This window comes from Berghia stephanieae, chromosome 5 (assembly GCF_034508935.2).
Source record: "Berghia stephanieae isolate SIO BIC M18660-M18661 chromosome 5, UCSD_Bste_1.3, whole genome shotgun sequence".
NCBI classification, from domain to species: Eukaryota; Metazoa; Mollusca; class Gastropoda; order Nudibranchia; family Aeolidiidae; genus Berghia; species Berghia stephanieae.
The window spans coordinates 30,099,105-30,120,997 of NC_088364.1; the positions used below are offsets into that span (position 1 = coordinate 30,099,105).

The following is a 21,893-nucleotide window of genomic DNA, read 5'->3' on the forward strand; positions in this document are numbered from 1 at the left end:
CATTTTATTATTCATGTTGCCTAGAACTTTTTCACAAGTCATGTGATCAGAATGTATAAAAGTCAAGACATGATCAGATTTATAATGTTTTTCTCCTCTGGGTACATTTATATGCTTGTCGGAGAAGTATTTCATAAGGGAGTCCGCCATTTTCCCGATAGTTTAGAGCCAGTTACTAAGTTACCATGCGTCAATACGAGGAAAGTGACGTTACGACTGTTGAAGCGTATTACTCATCTGTCCCTGATATGCCTCAAGCACCCCAACCAGTACGTCAAAGCGGTGATTCACAGGGGCGGATCCGAGTGCCATACCACAAGACCATATAGCCGTAACCTTCATCCCTGCATGATACCAGTTTGACGCGGGAGTCATAGTTAGTAAATCCTATTGAACAAAGAAGACAATAAAAATTGTGTTTACATATTATAGGCTTTTAGACACCGATATTCGCCATCATTGACCATGGAACTGTCAATTATGGAAAATGTATAATATATATACTATGATTAATCTTTATAAATTTTATCTTAATGCATTCGAAGGCTGTGTTGTTCCGCTGATCATTATAGAGATCTCATGACTGATTTCATAGAAGTAACTAACATATCCCCAATTAAGTATAAATCATAAGCACGCTATTCCATTATAAGTACAATTTCAACATTACATTTGTCTGGTTAAAGTAGGCTTTATGTAAGTCATAAAGCGAGGAATTAGAGACACGTCAAGAATTCACGTGAACTTACTAAGAAATTTTTACATTTTGATTTTTCTCTACCCAATGTAAGAACATAAAAATCTATTTGATTTCACCCCTAATCTTGGAAAACTCTATCTTTTCAAAGTACAAAAAAACATGTCTTTAAATAATGTTTTAAACCGACGTGTACATATAAGAGGTCTGACGTCCGAACGCATATATGGCCCTAGTATTTTGCGTCATTTTCTTTGACATTTCCATTCCAACAATGAGCCCATAATAAATAAATTGGGTTATCAGACCTGCAAATAAGTGCAAGTCGTTTTTAAACCCGTTACTTACAAATGGCATTCAAATATTGCATAAGATTTTGCTCATTTTATTAACTTAGAGGTTAAAAAGAGGGTTGACTGGATATCAGAATCTTTTGGTGCGTATGAATATTAATCCATCGAAAAGTTGGGAATACCAAGAGAAAGTGTTTTGATCAACTTCCACTTATTTGCAGGTCTGATAGCCCAATTCATTATGGGCTCATTGTTGTAATGGCAATCTCAAAAAAGGATGCAAAATACTGTCAATTACATCATTGTTAAACTAGACCCATACTTGGGTTCGAATGTCAGGCATGCATTATATGTACACGTTGGTTTTGACGATTAAGAAGCAACTTTTTTCTATAATGATTTCTATAGATGAGTTAAATGTATTGCAGAAAAAATCCCTATACAACGTATTGGTTTATTTGAGGAGTGAGATAAAGGTATCCCTTCATGGCCATGAATTTATTATATTCGTTATTTTTACCGCGGATTAACACTCTCTCGCGGTCTCCAGATTTGCTATCATTTTCCTCTATCCGGTCATTGCACTTAAACTATAATAATATGTCGTACAGATAAGCCATCCAAACCGACGAGAAAAAGTGAAATATTATGACAACCTTCTAAACAGACTGGCATCTCTAAACTAGGTTTGTACGAAAGCGTGTTTTACCACAGTTTCAGTGAGCGGCATATCGCATATTGCCGCGGCTTCCTCACTCTCCTCAATACCATGATCGAAAAGAACATGTTTAGAAATCTGAGATCGAATGGGAATGCTCAATAATGTGACTAATGACTCGGTTGGACGAAAACTTGAATATAGATCGCTCCCATTACAAAGACATTTCTACACCGGAATGGCATCTCATTGTTATGGCTCATTGTTTTAATGAATTGTGTGGTTTACTCGTAGAAACCACCTATTGACCAAAGCTTCATTCATTCCATATATGCCCCACCGTGTCAATCTGGTATTATGTGGGAATGAACAGGATGACGAAAACTAAGTTTAAAGTCAAAATCATAAGAAATAGAAAATTCCAAAGTTTTATGAAGTTGAAGCAAAACTTACACTCCTCGCTCAATGACGGCATGGGGCAGCGTGGCTCAGTGGCACGGTCTTTGCTTCGTACCCGAAAATTAGTTACCGAGTTCGAATATCCGCTCCGCTGTGTGGCCTTGAGGAAGTCACCTCCCTATAGCTCAGTTTGAAGCGCTGCACTGCGGCAAACGCCTGATTTTTTCCAGTCATTCTTTGAAATAGACCCTAAAGACAAATTTATTTATTAATATTATCTTAGCTTAGATTGCATACCTTAAGCTAAAATTGGATTTTCCAGTATCAGTGCCTCCACGAAATGATACCGTTTTGAGACGATTTAAACATGTGTGGAAAAATATCAATTACAAGCCAAAATAAATGTAAAAAAAAACACATTAAGAGGTACAAAGGTATTTACCGATTATAATAATGCTACTCCCAATAAAGATTATTACTAGAACTCTAGAACCGCTGACCACATGGTATAAAATGGACAAAGAAAAACAAGAGAGAGAAAACATCAGGATTCGTTTACTCATCTAAGTCTAATGGGAGATTGGAGAAATTTGATATTTTTAGTATCTAAGGTATCCATGCTCATTTGTACTGATTGTCTGTTGATATGTTTCCTCCCTCTCGTCTCCCACCTCCTCCTCCTCATCATCATCATCATCATCATCATCATCCTCCTCCTCCTAATCCTCCTCCTCTGTCTCCTCCTCCTCCTTCTCTTCTTCTTCTTCTTCTTCTTCTTCTTCTTCTTCTTCTTCTTCTTCTTCTTCTTCTTCTTCTTCTTCTTCTTCTTCTTCTTCTTCTTCTTCTTCTTCTTCTTCTTCTTCTTCTTCTTTTCTTCATTTTTATTTTATTTATTATTATTATTATTATTATTATTATTATTATTATTATTATTATTATTATTATTATTATTATTATTTTATTTTGTTATTGTTATTATTATTATTATATTATATTATTATTATTATTATTATTATTATTATTATTATTATTATTATTATTATTATTATTATTATTATTATTATTATTATTAACTAGAGGAAATGGATACTAAAGTTGGACACTTAGTATATTCTACCTTGTTCAACTTTTGAAAAGGATAATGCCTCACTGAGCGTCTAAAAATCTCCAACTGGCTTCAGTAGTAGTAGTGGTAATAGTAGTAGTAGTAGTAGTAGTAGTAGTAGTAGTAGTAGTAGTAGTAGTAGTAGTAGTAGTAGTAGTAGTAGTATAAATCTACCAATTTTCTTTCGTTTTCTTATTCTTTTTCCTTTCGACAGCAGTATCTGTTTTAAGCGACATGCACATGTTTGCAAGTCTGATAGCCGAACGCAATTGTTGGCGCTATTTATTTTTATTGTTGCAATGGACACTTTTTTGAGTTGGTTTGAGAGTATTTCCTTCACAATAACGATTTGGTTATCAGACCTGCAAAAAAGTACACGTCGGGTTTTTTAAGTAATCCTTTACTAGCACTGTGGCTTGTTGTGAAGCCGGCGTTTATCACGCTTCCCGTCGTGTTAAATGGGCAAAAACAGATGCTTCCTACCTGGGATTATGTACTCGTACATAAGGATTAAGAATACGGAGTTAATCAGTGCCGCATGTACCTGCGTTGTAGAAACAGTTGCGATAATATTTGGAATGTGTATAAAACAAGTCCCTCCATCAACAGACACACACGCACACACACGCAAACACGCTCGCGCGCACGCACACGCACACACACATACACATACCGGTTTACCCGTGAAAGTTTGTGGGGGGGGGGGGGGGTGACTTCCAAGAGAAATTCTTTGCTCCTACCTGGCTATTTGAAATCTTATTCAAATCTTGGTAGTTGTTTGTTTTTCTTTTTTTGAGCGCTAAATGTCTCATGTTGAACGTGACAAAATGTGACCCATCGCCCTCAAAACGGTTTTATGTCGGAATGACCTAGATGAAGACAATTTACTCTAAAAGTCAAAATGATCAGAGTTAGACGGTTTATGGTTTTTTGAAGTTGAAGAAAAAAACACTCACGTTTTTTAAAATTAAGCTTTTATATAGTGCAATATGCTCAATGGGCTTTTACAAGGAGCCCATGGCAAACAGCAACACTTAACGTGAAGGACGGGACATGACGCCTGTTAAGCGATATCACATTTTTTTCAGGACAAAGACAACGCTGTTAAAAGCCAGGTACTCATTTTACACCTGAGTACGGGGAGAGAATGTGAGTAAAGAGCCTTTTCCAAGAACTCAACTATGAGCCGCTCAGAGCGGGACTCGAATCCAGGATCTTCCGATCTGAATGGGAGCGCCATACAGACCACATAGCCCCACGAAGGGAATTAAATCTAACTCAAACCTTATAAGTAAGACTTAAAATTCAATTATAAGCACTGTGGTCACTCCGATATAATGCCATTTTGAAACGTCCGGCCAAAAATATTTGGGGGGGGGGGGGGGGGCACAAACATAACTCGAGAAACAAAAATGGTAACTTGAGCTTTATATAGTGCATTATCCACTAAACGTCCTCAAAGCGCTTTACAAAAGGCCCCTGACCAACAGCAACACGTAATATGTAGAACAAGACATGACGCCTGTGAGGCGATATTACATTTTTTTTTTTTTTTACAGAGACAACGTTATTGAAGGCCAGGTACTCATTTTACACCTGAGATGTGAGGAAAGAGCCTTTTCCAAGGACTCAACTATGCGCCGAGTGAGGCTCGAACCCAGGACCTTCCGATCCAAAAGCAAGTGTTATACCACAAGACCACACTATGGGAAGATCATGATTCCGAAGACATTATTATCAAGAAACATCAAGCTTCAAAGAAAGAACCCATGCTGCTGTAGCTGCTGCAACTCCTAAAATCCTCTTAACACATGGGACAAACTAAAAAGACGACTTCAAGTGCTGGCAAAGAATGGAGGAACATGTAGACGTGTGACTTCCCCAGAAGCCGTGTAAGACCGTTTTATAAAGATGTTCTGTTGGACCCCGATAGCTCAGTTGGTAGAGCACTCGCTTCACAAGCGAAGGGATCAAGATCAAGCTGCTGACTAATTCAAATGATATTCTGGAAATCGTGAGTGGCCACTTCCAAACTGAATTTTATAAGACGCCTTTAAAATAGAACATTACATTAGCCGAGGTACGTAGTAGTTTACAAAGCTTAAATAACAATAAAGCACCGGGTGAAGACGAAATACCTGCAGAACTACTGAAATATGGAAATTTTATGGTTAGTTTTATCCATCGCTAATATAGTCAATGACACATTCAAAAAAACATGAACCTCTTAATACCAACGCTAGGGTACTCGTGTCTTTACAAAAGCCAGGGAAATCTAAAGATCCTCCCCAAAACATAAGACCTATAACGTTATCAAGTACAATAAAGAAGACTTTCTATACTGGTGTTGAATAGAATAAGATCGAAAGTAAAAGAATATCTATTACCAAATCAAAGTGGTTTTCGTCAAGACCACAGCACATCCGATGTCGTTTGAGCCAAAAATGGTTTGTTGCAAAAATAAACAAAGCAAATATAGACATCAAAATTACCAGGCTCGATCGATATGTCAGCAGTTTTTGATACCATTAGACAGAAACAAGCTTTTGGAAATACTATCAAAGATGTGGATTTTCCATAAATAATCCCTTATAAATATCTAAATTTGCAATAATTCATAATGACCACTTTTCTCATACATTGATCATTCGGTATTCTTATCATGTTTCTCCGTATTTTCAGCTGACGTCTACTTCCGATGGTTTCCGTTTGTTATTCATTCAAAAAGTCATTAATAATATAAAAATTATTGTAAATTAGCATCCATACAGTGTCAAAAAGGGAAATCCCTGTGGTTCAAACTTCAATTTTTCATATTATTGATTATCTTGAGTGGAGGCGTAGTAAATTTGTCAAGCGAAAGAATTTGGAATTTTAATTTATTAAAACGGTCCACTCCATGCCATAATTTGAATGTATAAATTCATTTGAAATAATAACTAGATACACGGTCATGATCTTTCTATTTTTGAAAGAGTACATTTATTTACAGTAATAATTCTAAAATTAGAACATATCCCATGATTTATTTCTTTTATCCAGACTTGTTTTTCCTTAATTATCTAAACATAAAAACGATTGTCTTCCATGACTAAAGAGCTCCATCTACCCAGGTTTGAAATCAGTTTTCTCCTTCTCCTAGGTGAATTGTCTCAGACGAGCCTTAATGAGCTCCACCTACCCAGGTTTGAAATCAGAGTTTTCGTTCTCCTAGTGTATTGTCTCCAAATGAGACTAATGAGCTCCACCTTCCCTGTGAATCCCTTGGTCTGGCTCCTCCTCATTGAATATATCCCATTGAAATTTTCTCTGATATTTTTACAATAATTGAATAATAACACCACTGACAAATCAGCAAAAAATTACAAGATCTTGAAGTGGGCAATGATTTGAACAAATAAAAAATAATAATGAAGAAGGAAAATAATAATTTCACTAACCATTTCGAAGTATTCGATGTTGATAATGATGATGATTATGATGATGATAAGGAGGAGGAGGAGGAGGAGGTTGTAGAGGAGGAGGAGGAGGAGGAGGGGAGGGAGAGGAGGAGGAGGAGGAGGAGGAGGGGGAGGAAGCTGGGATAAGTTTCAGAAGTTCGTCTTCGATTAACTCGGGCTCAGTAATTTAGCTCTCCAGTCGATCAGTACCTTGTCGCGGTTGGAGAGCTTGTGTGCCTCAATGGTCCGAAGAGCTATGTCGGCGGGATATTTATCTCCTGACAGGGTCACCCACGCCAACCAGGTCAACGGGGAGAAGGCAGACTAAGATTGATCCATGGGTAGATAGAGCTCGTAACGAGGGATCGAAACAAATCTAGGAGAAGGTCACTCCAAATTAAACAAAGGGGAGGAAGGAATCTATTGCTCGGGAGAGCAACCAGCCTTGGAGAAGGACACTCCAAAATAAAACACAAAGTGGGCATGTCTCTTTTAAGTCGGGAGAGCAACAAGCCTAAGAGCGAATCTTCAAAATAAATCCTAGCCCTTCAAGTCTGGGGTTTTGGCATAGGGCTAACAACCCAATCCGAGTGAAAAAAAACAACAAAAACAAAACAAAAATACCCCTAAAAAAACAAAACAAAAAAATAAAACAAAACAAAAAAAAACAACAATGTTACAGCAACGAAGGACAATTCAAGGACGAACACAGGACCCTCAAAGCCATCGGAAGAGGCTCGTATGAATGACAGTGATGAAAGACACAAGAGGCTACTATACTGACAGGATCGGATGATGAGAGTATCTAAGTTTGCCGCAAAAGCAAAGACTAAACTAGAATTTGGAATTACGAAATATGTACAGTGCTAGCAATCTGGCACAATTCACAGCTGAAATGCGAGGTTATGACCTAGACACCTTAGGCATTAGCAAGAGTAGGTGGGCGGGATCTGGAAGGATGCAAACCTTGCACAGGAGAACTGTTCTCTACTCTGGGAGGGAGGACGACCAACAATTCAGGTATAGCAGTGATATTTCTAAAAAGGGAGAGAAAAGAATTATACGGAATGGAAACATATTAACAACAGACTAATGAAAATTAGAATGAAAGGTAGACATGTAAACGTTACCATCAAACAGTAATACAGCCCCAGAAATGACAGCTAGGAAAAAGACAATAAATACTTTTATGAGCAATTAGCAGCTGAGGTAGATAAAAAACTCCAAACATGATACGAAAATAGTTATGGGTGAAATGAACCCTAGGGTAGGATGCAAAAATGACACGAATGAAAATGTAATGGGAACAGAGGGATGTGGTGAAGAAACACTGGAATGTAATTCGAATGATTTTGTAATTGGTGGAATGCTGTTTTCACACAGCACAGGATCTCCATAAACTTACATGGGCCTCACCAAACAGACGAAATAGAAACCAAATTGACCACATACTTATCAATAGATTATGGATATGAGAAGGTCAGGGGAGGTGCTGATGTTGGAAGTGACCATCGTCTGCTAATGTCGTACTCATATCAAAGGGATGTCACTCATGAAATATATCTCTGGCTAAGGAATTATCTAATCATTTATTTACCTTTAGCGCCCGAGTAAATTTCCAGAGGATTATTTTAAAAACATTTCCAATATTGTAGTTATCACAAATTTGTATTTTCCCCTATAAATATCGTCATTAATTTTCTTATTCTCTATTTTACATCCCATTGAATTGTTTTGCTTGTTTTTAGTAAGTAGTTATGGGGGAATGTAAATAAGTAAGAGCCGTAAATTATATTTCGTTTTAAAAAATAAGAAAGGGAAAGCACTATTTAAGATAACGATTTGAATTAAGTATTTCATTACTTGTGCCACTCTTGGATCACACGTGTCAAAGAAAAGCCAAGGACAGAAAAAAATGAGCTTTTATATAGAGCAACTAACCGTGTTCAAAGCGCTTTACAAGAGATCCCTGGCCAACAGCGACACGTAACATGACCCCTTTTAGAATATCACAATTTTTCGGACAGAGACAACGATGTTAATGGCCAGGTACTTATTTCACACCTGAGTACAGTGAGAGAATGTGAGTAAAGAGTCTTTTCCAAGGACTCAACTATGCGCCGAGCGAGGCTCGAACCCAGTACCTTCCGATCCGAAAGCGAGTGTCATACCACAAGACCACATAGCCGCACAAAAAAATAGTAGTTAAAAATAGTCTACGTGAACTTATTAACAAATAAATAATTTCTCTGAGATTTTTGTATAATTTTTTTTTCTCATTATAATACGAGTTTTGTACATCTCTGTGAATTAAGCACGATCATTAAGTGTTTTCAATGCCTCCAGTAATCTATATTGTCAGTTTTTACTCTACATTGGCATAAGGATATAATTGGTTTTATTTTTTTTTTTTTATTTAATTATATTATATTGCGAAATATTCACTTAACGTGCTCAATGTGCTTTACAAAGGGTCCCTAGCCAACATCAACACATAACATGTAGGATGAGACATGATACGTGTTCGGCGATATTACAATTTTTTTGCAACAGAGACAACGCTGTTAACTGTCAGTTATTCATTCTACACCTGACTTCGGTGAGAGAATGTGATTAAAGAGCCCTTTCCATGAACTCAACTATGCGCTGCTCAGAGCTCAGGTCCCGAACTCTAGACCTTCCGTACAAAACACAGTTAACATTACATTTAATTATGTGTAGAAATAAACACAAACAATCCCATTCACCATGCTATTTGAGATTATGGAATTATGTCCTCTTCTATAAAGCATATGTCCTATGGTCTGCCTTTACTCTTTCCTTACCGACCATATTCATGATTTTTCCAGAAATATTATACCTCCCAACACAGAAATTGACTTTTTACACTCAAATTCATTAGAAATACGCTCAAACTAGATATGCATAATCTTTTTGTGCAGCATAAGAAGCTTTATAAAACTGATTTTTCATAAAATGCTGTGATGTACAAAACAAATCTGATTAAGAAACATGTTCATTGTATTGCAATAAATATGATGATTTTCCTGTAGTTGGTATGGAGAGGGTTAAACAGGATACGATATAACATTGGTACACGTCGGAGTGTTTCATTCACTTACCAATATGTTTCCTCAGCAAAAGGGTTTAAATCATGGTCTACTAAAGAAGTGCTATAGTTACGACATGATTTGAATGAATTATATCGTGTTTGCATTTCTTTATGGTCATAATATTATAATTATGAAATTAACGTGTCTGACGGCTAATATGGCTTTCATTCAACATTCGACAGGCAGGCAATTTTTGCAAAGTTTTGTGACTATTTCCATTCCAAATAAATGAGACCATAAAACACTGTCTAGCTGGATCTGTTAAATCTGCGGAAAGCACAATGTGATGGGCTAGCGTACAAAGGATAGAAAGCAATTGTTATTGTCTAATTCACAAATGATATAGAAACCGAGATAAAATCCGGCTCCATGAGCCTAATAGCTCTGAGGGACTTTTTTTAATGTAAATAAATGCATTTAGGTCTTACTGTGAGATTTTATATGACGTAATATCCACTAAATGTGCTCAGAGCGATATACAAAGGCAAGGGGTTTGCAACAGTGCATGAGTGCGGTAAAGAATTTGCGGATTGGGTCGATCGTCATAACATGTACTAGTGTGAGCACCATTAGAAGCTGCAGCTGCATAAAAGCCAAAAATCTGTATCAAAAATGTATATATTATGTCAACAGAAAAGAAGTAGTTGAATTTGGCAAATATCGATCACTTTATTTCAGTTGTAAACATGAAATATTTGTTCAAAAATATATCACAGTAAATTAAATACACTCTCTGTATTGTAGTAGCAATGACAGTCAATCTGTCTCTTTCTCACTCTCTCTTGTTTATTATGCCCTCTCTCTCTCTCTCTCTCTCTCTCTCTCTCTCTCTCTCTCTCTCTCTCTCTCTCTCTCTCTCTCTCTCTCTCTCTCTCTCCTGCGGAAAACAACTGCAATACATAAATATAAAACCTCAACCACGCTTTTGACAACAAAGAAAAGTCATCAATGTTCTTTCAAAAGTATCGGCAATTCTAAGTTCTTCATTATATCAATTCGTATTTCTTTCACAACTTAATGATAAAAACAACTCCATATTTTTACAATTCTATTATCTATAAGAAATTCAAAATACAGGGGAAGTAACAGTAACATCAATCGCTTCATGATTCTTCTGCAGGTGCTGCAGTTTCTTCTCCTGCTTCTTCTTCAGCTTTTTCCTCTTCCTGAAAAACAAATACAAAACATGTGACCTCCCCATCTCAAATCAGTATTATGTTGAAACGAAGTAGATACTCGAAATTGAATCTATAGGCACAAATACAAAAATTTAGGCTAATATCTCTTTACAAGGGTGGAGAACAGATACAATTTCTTAAATTGCAAATTGAAGAAGAAGAAGAAGAAGAAGAAGAAGAAGAAGAAGAAGAAGAAGAAGAAGAAGAAGAAGAAGAAGAAGAAGAAGAAGAAGAAGAAGAAGAAGGAAGGAAGAAGAAGAAGAAGAAGAAGAAGAAGAAGAAGAAGAGAAGAGAAGAAGAAGAAAGAAGAGAAGAAGAAGAAGAAGAAAGAAGAAGAAGAAAGAAGAAGAAGAAGAAGAAGAAGAAGAAAGAAGAAGAAGAAGAAGAAGAAGAAGAAGAAGAGAAGAAGAAGAAGAAGAAGAAGAAGAGAAGAAGAAGAAGAAGAAGAAGAGAAGAAGAAGAAGAAGAAGAAGAAGAAGAAGAAGAAGAAGAAGAAGAAGAAGAAGAAGAAGAAGAAGAAGAAGAAGAAGAAAGAAGAAGAAGAAGAAGAAGAAGAAGAAGAAGAAGAAGAGAAGAAGAAGAAGAAGAGAAGAAGAAGAAGAAGGAAGAGAAGAAAGAAGAAGAAGAAGAAGAGAAGAAGAAGAAGAAGAAAGAAGAAGAAGAAGAAGAAGAGAGAAGAAGAAGAGAAGAAGAAGAAGAAGAGAAGAAGAAGAAGAAAAGAAGAGAGAAGAAGAAGAAGAAGAAGAAGAAGAAGAAGAAAGAAGAGAAGAAGAAGAAGAAGAAGAAGAAGAAGAAGAAGAAGAAGAAGAAGAAGAAGAAGAAGAAGAAGAAGAAGAGAAGAAGAAGAAGAAGAAGAAGAAGAAGAAGAAGAAGAAGAAGAAGAAGAAGAAGAAGAAGAAGAAAGAAGAAGAAGAAGAGAAGAAGAAGAAGAGAAGAAGAAGAAGAAGAAGAAGAAGAAGAAAAGAAGAAGAAGAAGAAGAAGAAGAAGAAGAAGAAGAAGGAGGAGGCAGAGGAGGAGGAGGAGGAGGAGGAGGAGGAGGAGGAGGAGGAGGAGGAGGAGGAGAGGGAGAAAAGAAACTACAGCAAAAATAACAACAATACGGATCAGGAGGAGGAGGAGGAGGATGAGGAGGAAGAGGAAGGAAAGAAAAAGAAGATAATAATGATGATAACAATGATGATGAGGATGACGACACAATGATGCAGTTCAAGAGTATGGAGTTATTCCAAAATTTTGTTACATAACACAAACAGTAAAAATTGCTCGCTACCCTTTTAATGAAGAACAGGATTATCAGAGACTACATTGAACTAGATTTGAGTAAGACCTTGCGACACGGTAATTGCTGAGTGGTCAAGGGCAAAGGGGATAGAAAGGTCCAAAGACGACTCTGACATAATGCACTTACACCTGGAACATGACCTACGTTGACTCAAAGCTCTACCAGTTGAGCCTTCCACTATGCCATGTCTCAAATAATTAATGAAGAGCTGTTACCAGCCAGGAACTCGTTTTACACCTGAGAGAATGTCAGTGTAAGTATAAAGCCTTTTCCAATGACTGAACTTTGCATAGCCAGGACCCACCAATGCAATGGCGATTGTCATACCACAAGACCACAAAATATATTTGTGTTACATAATATGTTCAAGTGTATATGTGTATCAGCTACTTTTACCTTCTCAGTTGTCTCTTCTTCCTTATCTCCTTCTCCACCCTCTCCACCTTCACCTGCTTCTCCTCCCTCTGTCGTCTCTCCTGAGTCACCTCCGTCTTCTTTGACCTCGGCAGAGCTGTCCTCTGTGGTACCTTTACATTTTCAGATAAGAAGAAAAAAAAAATGCAATCATATAATTTATATTTTAGTTTATTTTGTTTATTCTTAACGCGTATGCTGCATAATATATAAAAGCGTCTGATATTATAAAAATAAAACAACTCGGGAGAGAAAAAAAAGATAGCTCTAGAGATCAGAAGTGGGGTGTGGGCGGGGGGGGAGAGAGAGAGAATGGGACACAGACATGCATCCGTCATTGTCAACCAATTAATTTTAAGTGTACTTTCTATATATGTGTGCTTTGCTGTACCTAAACCATCTTCATGAATCTAGTTTCTTTTTTTCTGTGTATCTAGATGGTTGCATGAGAAGGCAATTCATATATAAATGAATGCATAGAAATTTCAGTTTCTCATCAATCTTTTTTTTTTCTACTTTTTTTTTGTACTTTTATATTTTTTTAAAAACTAAAATAAAGGACCTGTAAGCATGGTACTCTAGAAACAAGCAGAGCAAGCTTTTTTCCCCAATTTTTCACAATTAGCCACAAAAATGAGTGCCCATATAAGCGGGGTTCTTTCAAGAACCTGCTTATAAAGGAGTAAATTTAAAAAGTAAAAATTCTATTTTGTTTTCTTCCTGAATGTACTTATTTAAAGCCAGTGTATGCTTGGATTGAAATGCTCATAAATCGAGGAACCACTGTACTACAAATTAAAAACCAATCTTTATCATAACCTTTCTCGTATCACTCTCTAGCGTCCTTGTCTATATTAGCCTTTTTCAACAACAGGATAATAAAATTGTGCCATCCCGAAGCATGAATGTATAAATTCAATAATATATACTTTTACATGCAAGAGCTCAAATAAATACGACACCCTGCATTGATGTGTCGTTAAATCAAGAGGACCTGAGACCAAAAAGTCAATTTAAAGTAAAATTAGATTAAACTATTTGTAACCGACCATCTCAAAGCATTATTATGTTGGGACGAACTAGTTGTTGGAAATTGATTTTATAGACACAAGTACAAAAATTTAGGTAAATATTTCTTTGTTATGTTGGATAATATATACAATGCCCAAGGAGACAATGCCTTAAATTGCAAAGTCCCAAAAGTTCGTATTTCTAATAATTTAATTCTAAATTCACCTTTTTAATGTCTCTATTCATCCTGACATAATACCGTTTTGAGATAGTGGTCACATTTCTTTATTATTTTTTTAAAGTTTAAGATGCATCTATCCTGAATAAAGCACATAAACATAACTTTCAAGTCAAACTTTTAGTAACTAATTCACTTAATATAAAACCATATTGGGGCTTGTGTAAAAAAAAAAAGCAGTTCTTCAGAACCAAAAGCCCCATGAAGCCGAATTATCCCAGTTTCTATCGTGTTGTAATTGTTTGCTATCATTTGGACAGAATGTGAATGGCAAATTATTCTCCACCTGTCTTAACAGAACCAGCTATCCAATGACTAAGGTTGGAGGCAGGTCATAAAAAAATTTCGTTCACCCAAGATCAATACCAGCCCCTTTGATAGTAAGGAGATTGCTCCATCAATGAGTTGTTGGGAGCCCCATCCATTTTAGGGCTATGTGTCATTAATTTTACCTTCAGCAGAAACTTCTGGGTCCTTTTCTCCATCTGGCTGGGCAGTATCAGATTCTGGAAGAGGCTCCTCTTTTTCTTCGACCACCGGAAGTTTGGATGCAGAGGCAGCTTCCCTTTGTCTTCTTTCTTCTTCCTCCTAAAATATAGAGAGAAAAAATGGAGCGAGATAACTTATCAATAAATAAGCTGTAAGAAATCACACTTTAGGTAACAAAAAGAAAAACAAACAAACATATAAAAACCCCCCAAAACAAGATTTTTCTGTATACATATAGAAATTTATCTTACCAGAGACTTTTTCAATAGTATTTAACATTAAGGTTTTCCTAGATTATGCATTTGATGACAGAGTTGATCGTGGATACGTTTTATAACATCAATTTTATAATTTCTTTGTATTGTTTTGATTTTTGTTTCTTACGTGTTTGCTTTTCTTTTTAGTATGAGATGAAGATTGCAATTACCTTTAATCTTGCAGCCTCTTCTTCTGAAAGTCTCCTTGCCTCCTCCAATCTAATAGCTCTCCTCTTTTGCTCCAAGGCATCCTCCTCTCTTTCTCTTTCGAGTCTTTTGGCTTCTTCCTCTTTCTGCAGATGAATAAAAATCGCCATCCAGTTTCAAAAGCAAAAAAAAATTAAGTTCAGGAGCTGAGAGAGGTTATGTGTTTTTTTGAAAAAGTGCCAAATTTTAATTAACATTTGAGTTGCTGTTTTATTTTTATGACATCAGACGCTTTTATATATTATGCAGCAAATACGTTAAGAACACCTCAAATAAACAAAAATATAAATTATATGATTGTAATTGTTCTTCTAATCTGAAAATGTAAAGGTACCACAGAGTGCAGGTCTCTTTGGATATTAAAATAAAGCAAACATAATTCTTTAAAACTGGTGTATAATAGTTCATAAAACTTATTTCAGCTAAAAGTGCCAGCTTCATATCCAGTAAAAGTATAAGTTTAAATCATGTTAACTTAGAATCTGCTTCCGTATAACTAGAACTGTAAACACTTTAATCTAATTCATAAATGAAAAGCTAGATCGAAACACATATAAGGATTTTGCCCAAAAAATTAGAGAAGATAACATGAGCTGGTAATAATGGGAGCAGATCTCTTTGAGACAAAACAAGTCTATTTTAATCCACAGGGAATGTTGTCACACGGTGATAAATATGATTTTTAAAAGTTAACGTGCTTAGCAATAGCTAGCTAATCAAATTTGAGAATACAGTAGATAACTGTATTGTGGAAGGTGTCTCTTTAAAATTTTAAACTGTACTTTTTCATGCAAGTCAAGTACGCACTTATTGCTTTATGTTCCATTGTTCTAAAGTTGCAAACCGATAATATAAGATATTGTAGTAAACGTACATACTTTACGGAATATAGAAAATAATTTACATCAACTTACACCAATTCTGTATTTCTCGTTGGCGATGTGTTTCTTCAACCAAAACGCAATGTACTCTATGGGGTCATGTGGCCTTTTCTCTGCCACTTCTTTCAAGCAGGTTGACAAACAACTCAGGTTTTCCTTCAAATATCTGGCTTCCATTCTGTTATGTGGAAAGTAATGAATACATGAACTAAGATGTCATTGAATTAGTTTATATTTTGCCTTGTATCTTTGTTTTAATTTGAAAATGTTGCGTAAAGTTACACTCCATGATTAACATTTCCTTATTTCTTCATCAGCACTACCGCTAGCATCATCATCATCATCATCATCATCATCATCATCATCATCATCATCATCATTATCATCATCGTCGTCGTCGACGTCGTTGTCATCGTCATCATTTTCTTCTTCTTCTTCTTCTCATTATTATTATTATTATTATTATTATTATTATTATTATTATTATTATTATTATTATTATTATTATTATTATTATTATTATTATTATTATTATCATTATTATCATTATTATTGTTCTGTGTTAATGTTTGGAGAAAGCTACAAAGAAATATGGTACAGTACTCAGTCACCAAATTTTAACAAACAAAAGGAATGAATATTAATTAACCTTATCAGATTGGTAGAGCTTATAACGATGGTAATAGGAAGCTCCAATTTTCGTTCTACAATAAGTGTGTTAAGAAAATATATGAAATGAACAGCTTAAATGGCTTAAACAATCAAATGTCGCATCATATCATTATCATCATGCCAACCGATTTCTCCACAGATTATTTTTAATTTAAACCGTGCCATGGTATTTTGGAAAGAGGACAATTTTCATATACATACACATTCAGATTTAAAGAAAGGCTTATGGATTGTCTTTACTGTGTGAGTGAGAATACAACACAAAAGGTAAGTTAGTAGTCTGATCTGGCAGTTTTGAATTTATACAGTATTCCAACTGTAGGTAGTATGCATTCTCAAAATCCCACCAATCATTACTATCATGTGTGACTTTGTAAAAATAAAACAAAACATTTTGACCACCACGTTATAAATAAAGATAAGAAATATACTAACTTTGATTCAACTGATTTGCTGCCAATCCCTTGTAAAAACAAGATAATCCCCTCGACAATCCTCGACCGGAAGTTAACTTTGGTTTCCTAACGACGAAGAAAAGGTGAAACATCACTTTGTCGAGAGTACCGAAAATAACCGAAATGCTAAGATACTTTTTCTTGATGTTGCCACCGAGTCTTGTCAATATTTTGAAATCAATAGAAAAGATCTTCTTACAATCAAATTTTACAATGAATGTATGTGACATCATAGGGAAAATAAACCCGGGGAAGAGAATGAGAACATATGAAGAAATCGAAAGTGAAACTGTGTTCTTCTCTTTTGTGAAAGCAAGTGTGGTGTACCTATGTATGTTGTAGTTGAATGGATGATCACTTGACTTGACTAATTGATTTGTATCCCGAATCAGTACTGTGTGTAACATAAGTTTAAATGGAATTTATTCCCTTTCTAAAATAACAAGGAAACACCCAAGATGCCTGGGCTTGTAATGTTTAAGCGTCGTTGGGCAATTGGAAGTGACGACTTTGTTTATTCAAGTATTGGTGAAATCGGATTAAGATTTTCATGGTAATCTTTGCCTTCTTTACACACTTTACTTTGCGAGATTCAGTTGTACAACCCACTACCACTTTCAAAATCGAGCCATATAATAAGGAGTTAGTAGATGATAGGCTGATGAATTGAAATGTAAAGTCATTAAAAGGTCGAAGAATTCTGTGGGAAGACACATAGAAGTTAGAAGTAGAAGAATGGAACTTATGAATTAGGCCACCTCTATAATAAACTATTCGCAGTTATGCAGTAGTACTGCGAATAATGATTTCCTCTATTCTCAGTAGATATCATTCATTTCAGTTATTTGCAGTGGTAGTCTTTGAGCCTAGAGCTTTATTGTATAGAGGATTGGGCGCAAAATATAAATAAAAACTAAATTATTATACCTACTATTATTTTTTTTTTAATTTATTTTTTATTTCTATTTAAAATGGTGTTACATATTAAAAAGAGATGTTTTTTTAAAAAATTCTGTATCATGACTGTCCCATGCTATATCTCAGACTCAGAGGGGAGTTCCAGATAAGGGGTGCCGAATATTCAAATGTCATGCATCGTTCTGGATACCTGAAGAGATTTTATTTTGTCTTTATTTATAGAAGAGAGGAGAGAATTGCAATAATCTAACTTTGACAGGATCAGAGAATTAATGTCTCTTGTAACGAGATGTCTAACACTAGGTATTCTTCTCATTTCCATGTACATTAACCTTATGATATGATTTACTTTGCTGGTAAAAGACAAATCTAAACCAATAAATACACCCAAATTTCGAACAACCTTAGCAATTACACTATTTCCTTAAACGATTGATTCACATGCTACATTTTTAAGAATTGCTGACCTGGTGATAAATATTATTTCAGTTTTACTATCATGGAGTTTTAATCTGTTCAGTTCCATCCAAGATTTCTATTTAACAAAGCAAGATTGGTAACGTTCAATTAAAAGATGTAAATGGTCGTAGGTTGCTGACTTAAAGATTTGACTATCGTTTGCATAAAATTGGTAATTTAGATGATTCAACACTTTGGCCCGAGAACCCTATCCTGGCTATTGGACCTCTTCAATGTATGCGCAAGGACAAACAGGCTGCCAAGTGCATGGAGGAAAGCAAGAGTAGTCGCCCTACTGAAACCGGGGAAAGATCCAAAATCCAAGAAAAGCTATCGCCCGATCTCCCTCCTGTGCATCGCATACAAGCTATTTGAGCGAATGGTTATGTCCCGCATGTCACCCAGTCTAGACGAACAACTGTCTCCAGACCAGGCTGGATTCCGACCAGGACGGTCAACATGTGGTCAACTTCTTAACCTTACACAATTCATAGAAGATGGGTTTGAGACAAAACGGGTCACTGGCACAGTCTTCGTCGACCTCACTGCAGCCTATGACACAGTGAATCACAAGATCCTACTCCTCAAAGTGGCTAAAATGATAAAGAATAAGAAAATTGTAAATATTATCCAGTCACTTCTCGAAAACAGGCGCTTCTTTGTTGAAATGGATGGCCGGAAGAGCAGGTGGCGCACCCAGAAGAATGGTCTTCCCCAAGGATCAGTGCTAGCTCCAACACTTTTCAACATATATACAAATGATCAGCCTGAGTTCCCAAATATCCGCCGATTCATATATGCTGATGACCTATGCCTCGCAACACAGGATGTGTCCTTCCAACCAATCGAGAGCAGACTGACAAATGCCCTAGACAACCTTACAAAGTACTACACTAAAAACTCGCTGAACGCCAACCCAGGGAAAACACAAGTGTGTGCATTTCACCTCAACAACCACCAAGCCCACAAAAAACTTAACATCAAGTGGAATGGCCAGACATTAGAGTACAACTACCACCCAGTGTACCTCGGAGTGACGCTTGATCGGACTCTGTCCTTCAGAGAACACGTGAGGAAGACCAAGGCAAAAGTGTCCACGCGTAATGCCCTCCTTGGAAAGCTGGCAAACATGAACTGGGGAACTGACCCTAAAACTCTAAGGACCACAGCATTGGCCCTCAGCTACTCAACTGCGGAGTACTGCTCAGCTGTATGGGCCCGATCATGCCATGCCTCCAAGCTAGACCCCGAGCTCAACAACGCCTGCCGGATCATAACGGGCCAGCTGAGAGCAACACCATTACCACTGGTCTACCGTGCAGCAGGAATAGCCCCACCACACATCCGGAGGGAAGCTCATGCCCAAATACAAAAATACAAACAGGAAATGGACCAGAGACACCCCCTTCATGACCACAATTGCCCCAAAAGCAGGCTCAAATCAAGAAAAAGCTTCCTCACAGTAGAGAGCCTTCACCCAGACCACTCAGCATTCTTCCGCCTGGACAAATGGGTAGAATGGGACAAGACAGCAAACGATGCCCTCCAGCCCCCAACAGAAAAGCTCCCAGCAGGCACAGACCTCAAGAGAAAAGAATGGGTGGCGCTGAACAGAGCTAGAGCAAAGGTGGGAAACACCGCCACCAACCTCTTTAAATGGAAAATCTCACCGGGCACTGAATGCCCATGCGGTCACCCAGACAGACCATGGACCACATCCTGTCAGAATGCTCGCTGGGACCTCACTGCACCAATGCTGACCTGAGGGAATGCAACCAGACTGCCCGGGACTGGCTGACTCACTGGCGCGACAAGATATGATGATGGTAATTTAGACTAAACACAGAAATAATTGATCCAAGGGGTTTCGAGTACATTGTAAAAATAACTGGACCCTGTATGATCCCTGTGGCACACCGAATCTCATAGGATGATCAGATGATTTGACATTTTTAACCACAACAATCTGTCGACGGTTTATTCCATAAGATTTGAAACATTTTAGCGTCAATCCATTGATACCAAAAAGACGTTTGAGTCGATTCAACAGAATGGTGTGGTCAATTATGTCACATCCAGTGTTAACATTGACATGGAAAATAAAGAGTGTCCCTTAAAATTGGTGCAAACTGGAAACTAAAAAGCAAGGTATTGAAGAGTCTGCTCATATTCAGAGACTCATTAACATTTGAATTAATTCAGATCGAGCAAAGGTCATGTGACTTATCCAAGGACACTGTGCAGGAGTATGAGTTTTGCAATCATTGTCAACCATTCAGTCATTGACCATTGCTACAGTTGACGAGACATCATTATCTGTCAATGCATCCTTGCAGTGATTCCTTATGTTTCAAAGTTTTTAAAGATTGGAAAATGACATAGAAATAACATTTAGAATATTTTAAAATTTATTTGTTTGTCTTCATCAATTTATAAATATTATATGAACACCTAGAAAGGCCTCATGTGTCATCATGTAGGCTAGGGCTACATCATTGACTAGGAAAAGTGCATATTGTGCACCAAGATTATGGTAATAAAACCGTATGGATTAGCACTAAATGAATTGTTATTTCAATCCCCCTATGAGATCATCAACATTTTGCTTTGTTTTGATTTTAGTTTATATGTATTATTTACACGAATAGTTTTGTGCTTTCATTTCATGACCTCACAATTGCTATGTCTCTATATCACAGGTTGATAGTGCTTGTTGTCATTTATGCCAACCACTACGATGACTTCAGCTGTGCCTTTGGTGACAACTTAAAATCTTTTTACCTGGGTACAGTTGTCATCACCATTGTGAGTGCCATAAACACATTAACATTGATGTGTGCCAGTATGCAGGTGAGTCACACTTGAGTGAAAATCTGGCACAGAAATATACACAAACAAGACAATTATGTTATTTTAGCCTTTGGTCTCTATCAGGAAAGGGCAAACAGTTATGAAGAAACCAAAAATAAAATATGCAAGGTTATCACCTGAGATTAAATTTTCAAAACCCAATATAACAGAGAAAAATTTATTGTTGTGGTACCGTCAGAATTTAAATACTCATAACATTTATGACCTTCACAGACTTTAACAGAGAGGTGCTGTTTTTAAACAATCAGGCTTGTGATGAAAAGGCATTGAGTTAACAGAAAGCTTTGAAATTTCTTTTATTGATACCAAGTTTAGGTTGCCATTGTAGATGCATTGTGGACAGTCATCAAACATAAAGTTTCTAATGTGCATGTGATGATCAATTTCCTTAGCAGTTATTTTAACATGACTCAAATTATAATATTCAGATCTAATATCCTTTTTTTTCTTTCTTGTTCCACAGGGAACCATAAAGCACCCAAGATCTAGACGTTCCAATGTCCCACTTTTCCTCTACATCAAAATCCTCCTCCTCCTCCCAGAATGTGTATGGGTTGGTTTGTCGTCATACTGGGTATGGGGCCATTCTTTTACATGCGATTGGACTGTCGTTTGGACAGCTAGAGGTGCTGTTATTACTTCATGGATAATTGGCTGTATAATGTTTGTAATTTTCTTGGCCATTTTTGATCCTTTGGGTGCCCTGGAACATCGCAAGTCTGTTCAACTTAGTCTGAACAGTGATGGAGAGGAACATGTGATGATAGGTAGTACATCATCGAAAAAAGTGTGGGAGACGCGGTGAGTTAAGGTTTTGTAATAAATACTATATGGCTGGCTAAATTATAAGGAATT

At 36.6% G+C, this 21,893-nt stretch overlaps 2 protein-coding genes across 6 annotated transcripts in view; one reads left to right on the plus strand and one right to left on the minus strand.

Moving 5' to 3' along the window:
* Positions 1–10,501: 10,501 nt before the first annotated feature.
* LOC144972732 (uncharacterized) lies at positions 10,502–16,908 on the minus strand. Its single transcript, XM_078914319.1, has 6 exons — positions 16,771–16,908; positions 15,697–15,841; positions 14,746–14,868; positions 14,282–14,417; positions 12,563–12,693; positions 10,502–10,871 (listed from the first exon to the last, which is right to left on the minus strand). Exons 2-6 carry the CDS (start codon positions 15,838–15,840, stop codon positions 10,809–10,811), a joined length of 597 nt encoding a protein of 198 aa, XP_078770445.1. The 5' UTR covers position 15,841; positions 16,771–16,908; the 3' UTR covers positions 10,502–10,808.
* A 10-nt stretch (positions 16,909–16,918) lies between these two features.
* LOC144972731 (diacylglycerol lipase-beta-like) overlaps positions 16,919–21,893 on the plus strand; it is a 35,739-nt gene continuing 30,764 nt past the window's right edge. For 4 of the 5 annotated variants that reach the window (XM_078914314.1, XM_078914315.1, XM_078914316.1 and 1 more), the window contains exons 1-3: positions 17,091–17,343; positions 20,867–21,017; positions 21,502–21,839. In XM_078914314.1, coding sequence (XP_078770440.1) covers positions 17,249–17,343; positions 20,867–21,017; positions 21,502–21,839 — 584 coding nt within the window. In that variant the 5' untranslated portion in view covers positions 17,091–17,248. Of the gene's footprint in view, positions 17,344–20,866; positions 21,018–21,501; positions 21,840–21,893 lie in introns of all 5 variants that reach the window. The other variant, XM_078914317.1, reaches the window with a different exon arrangement.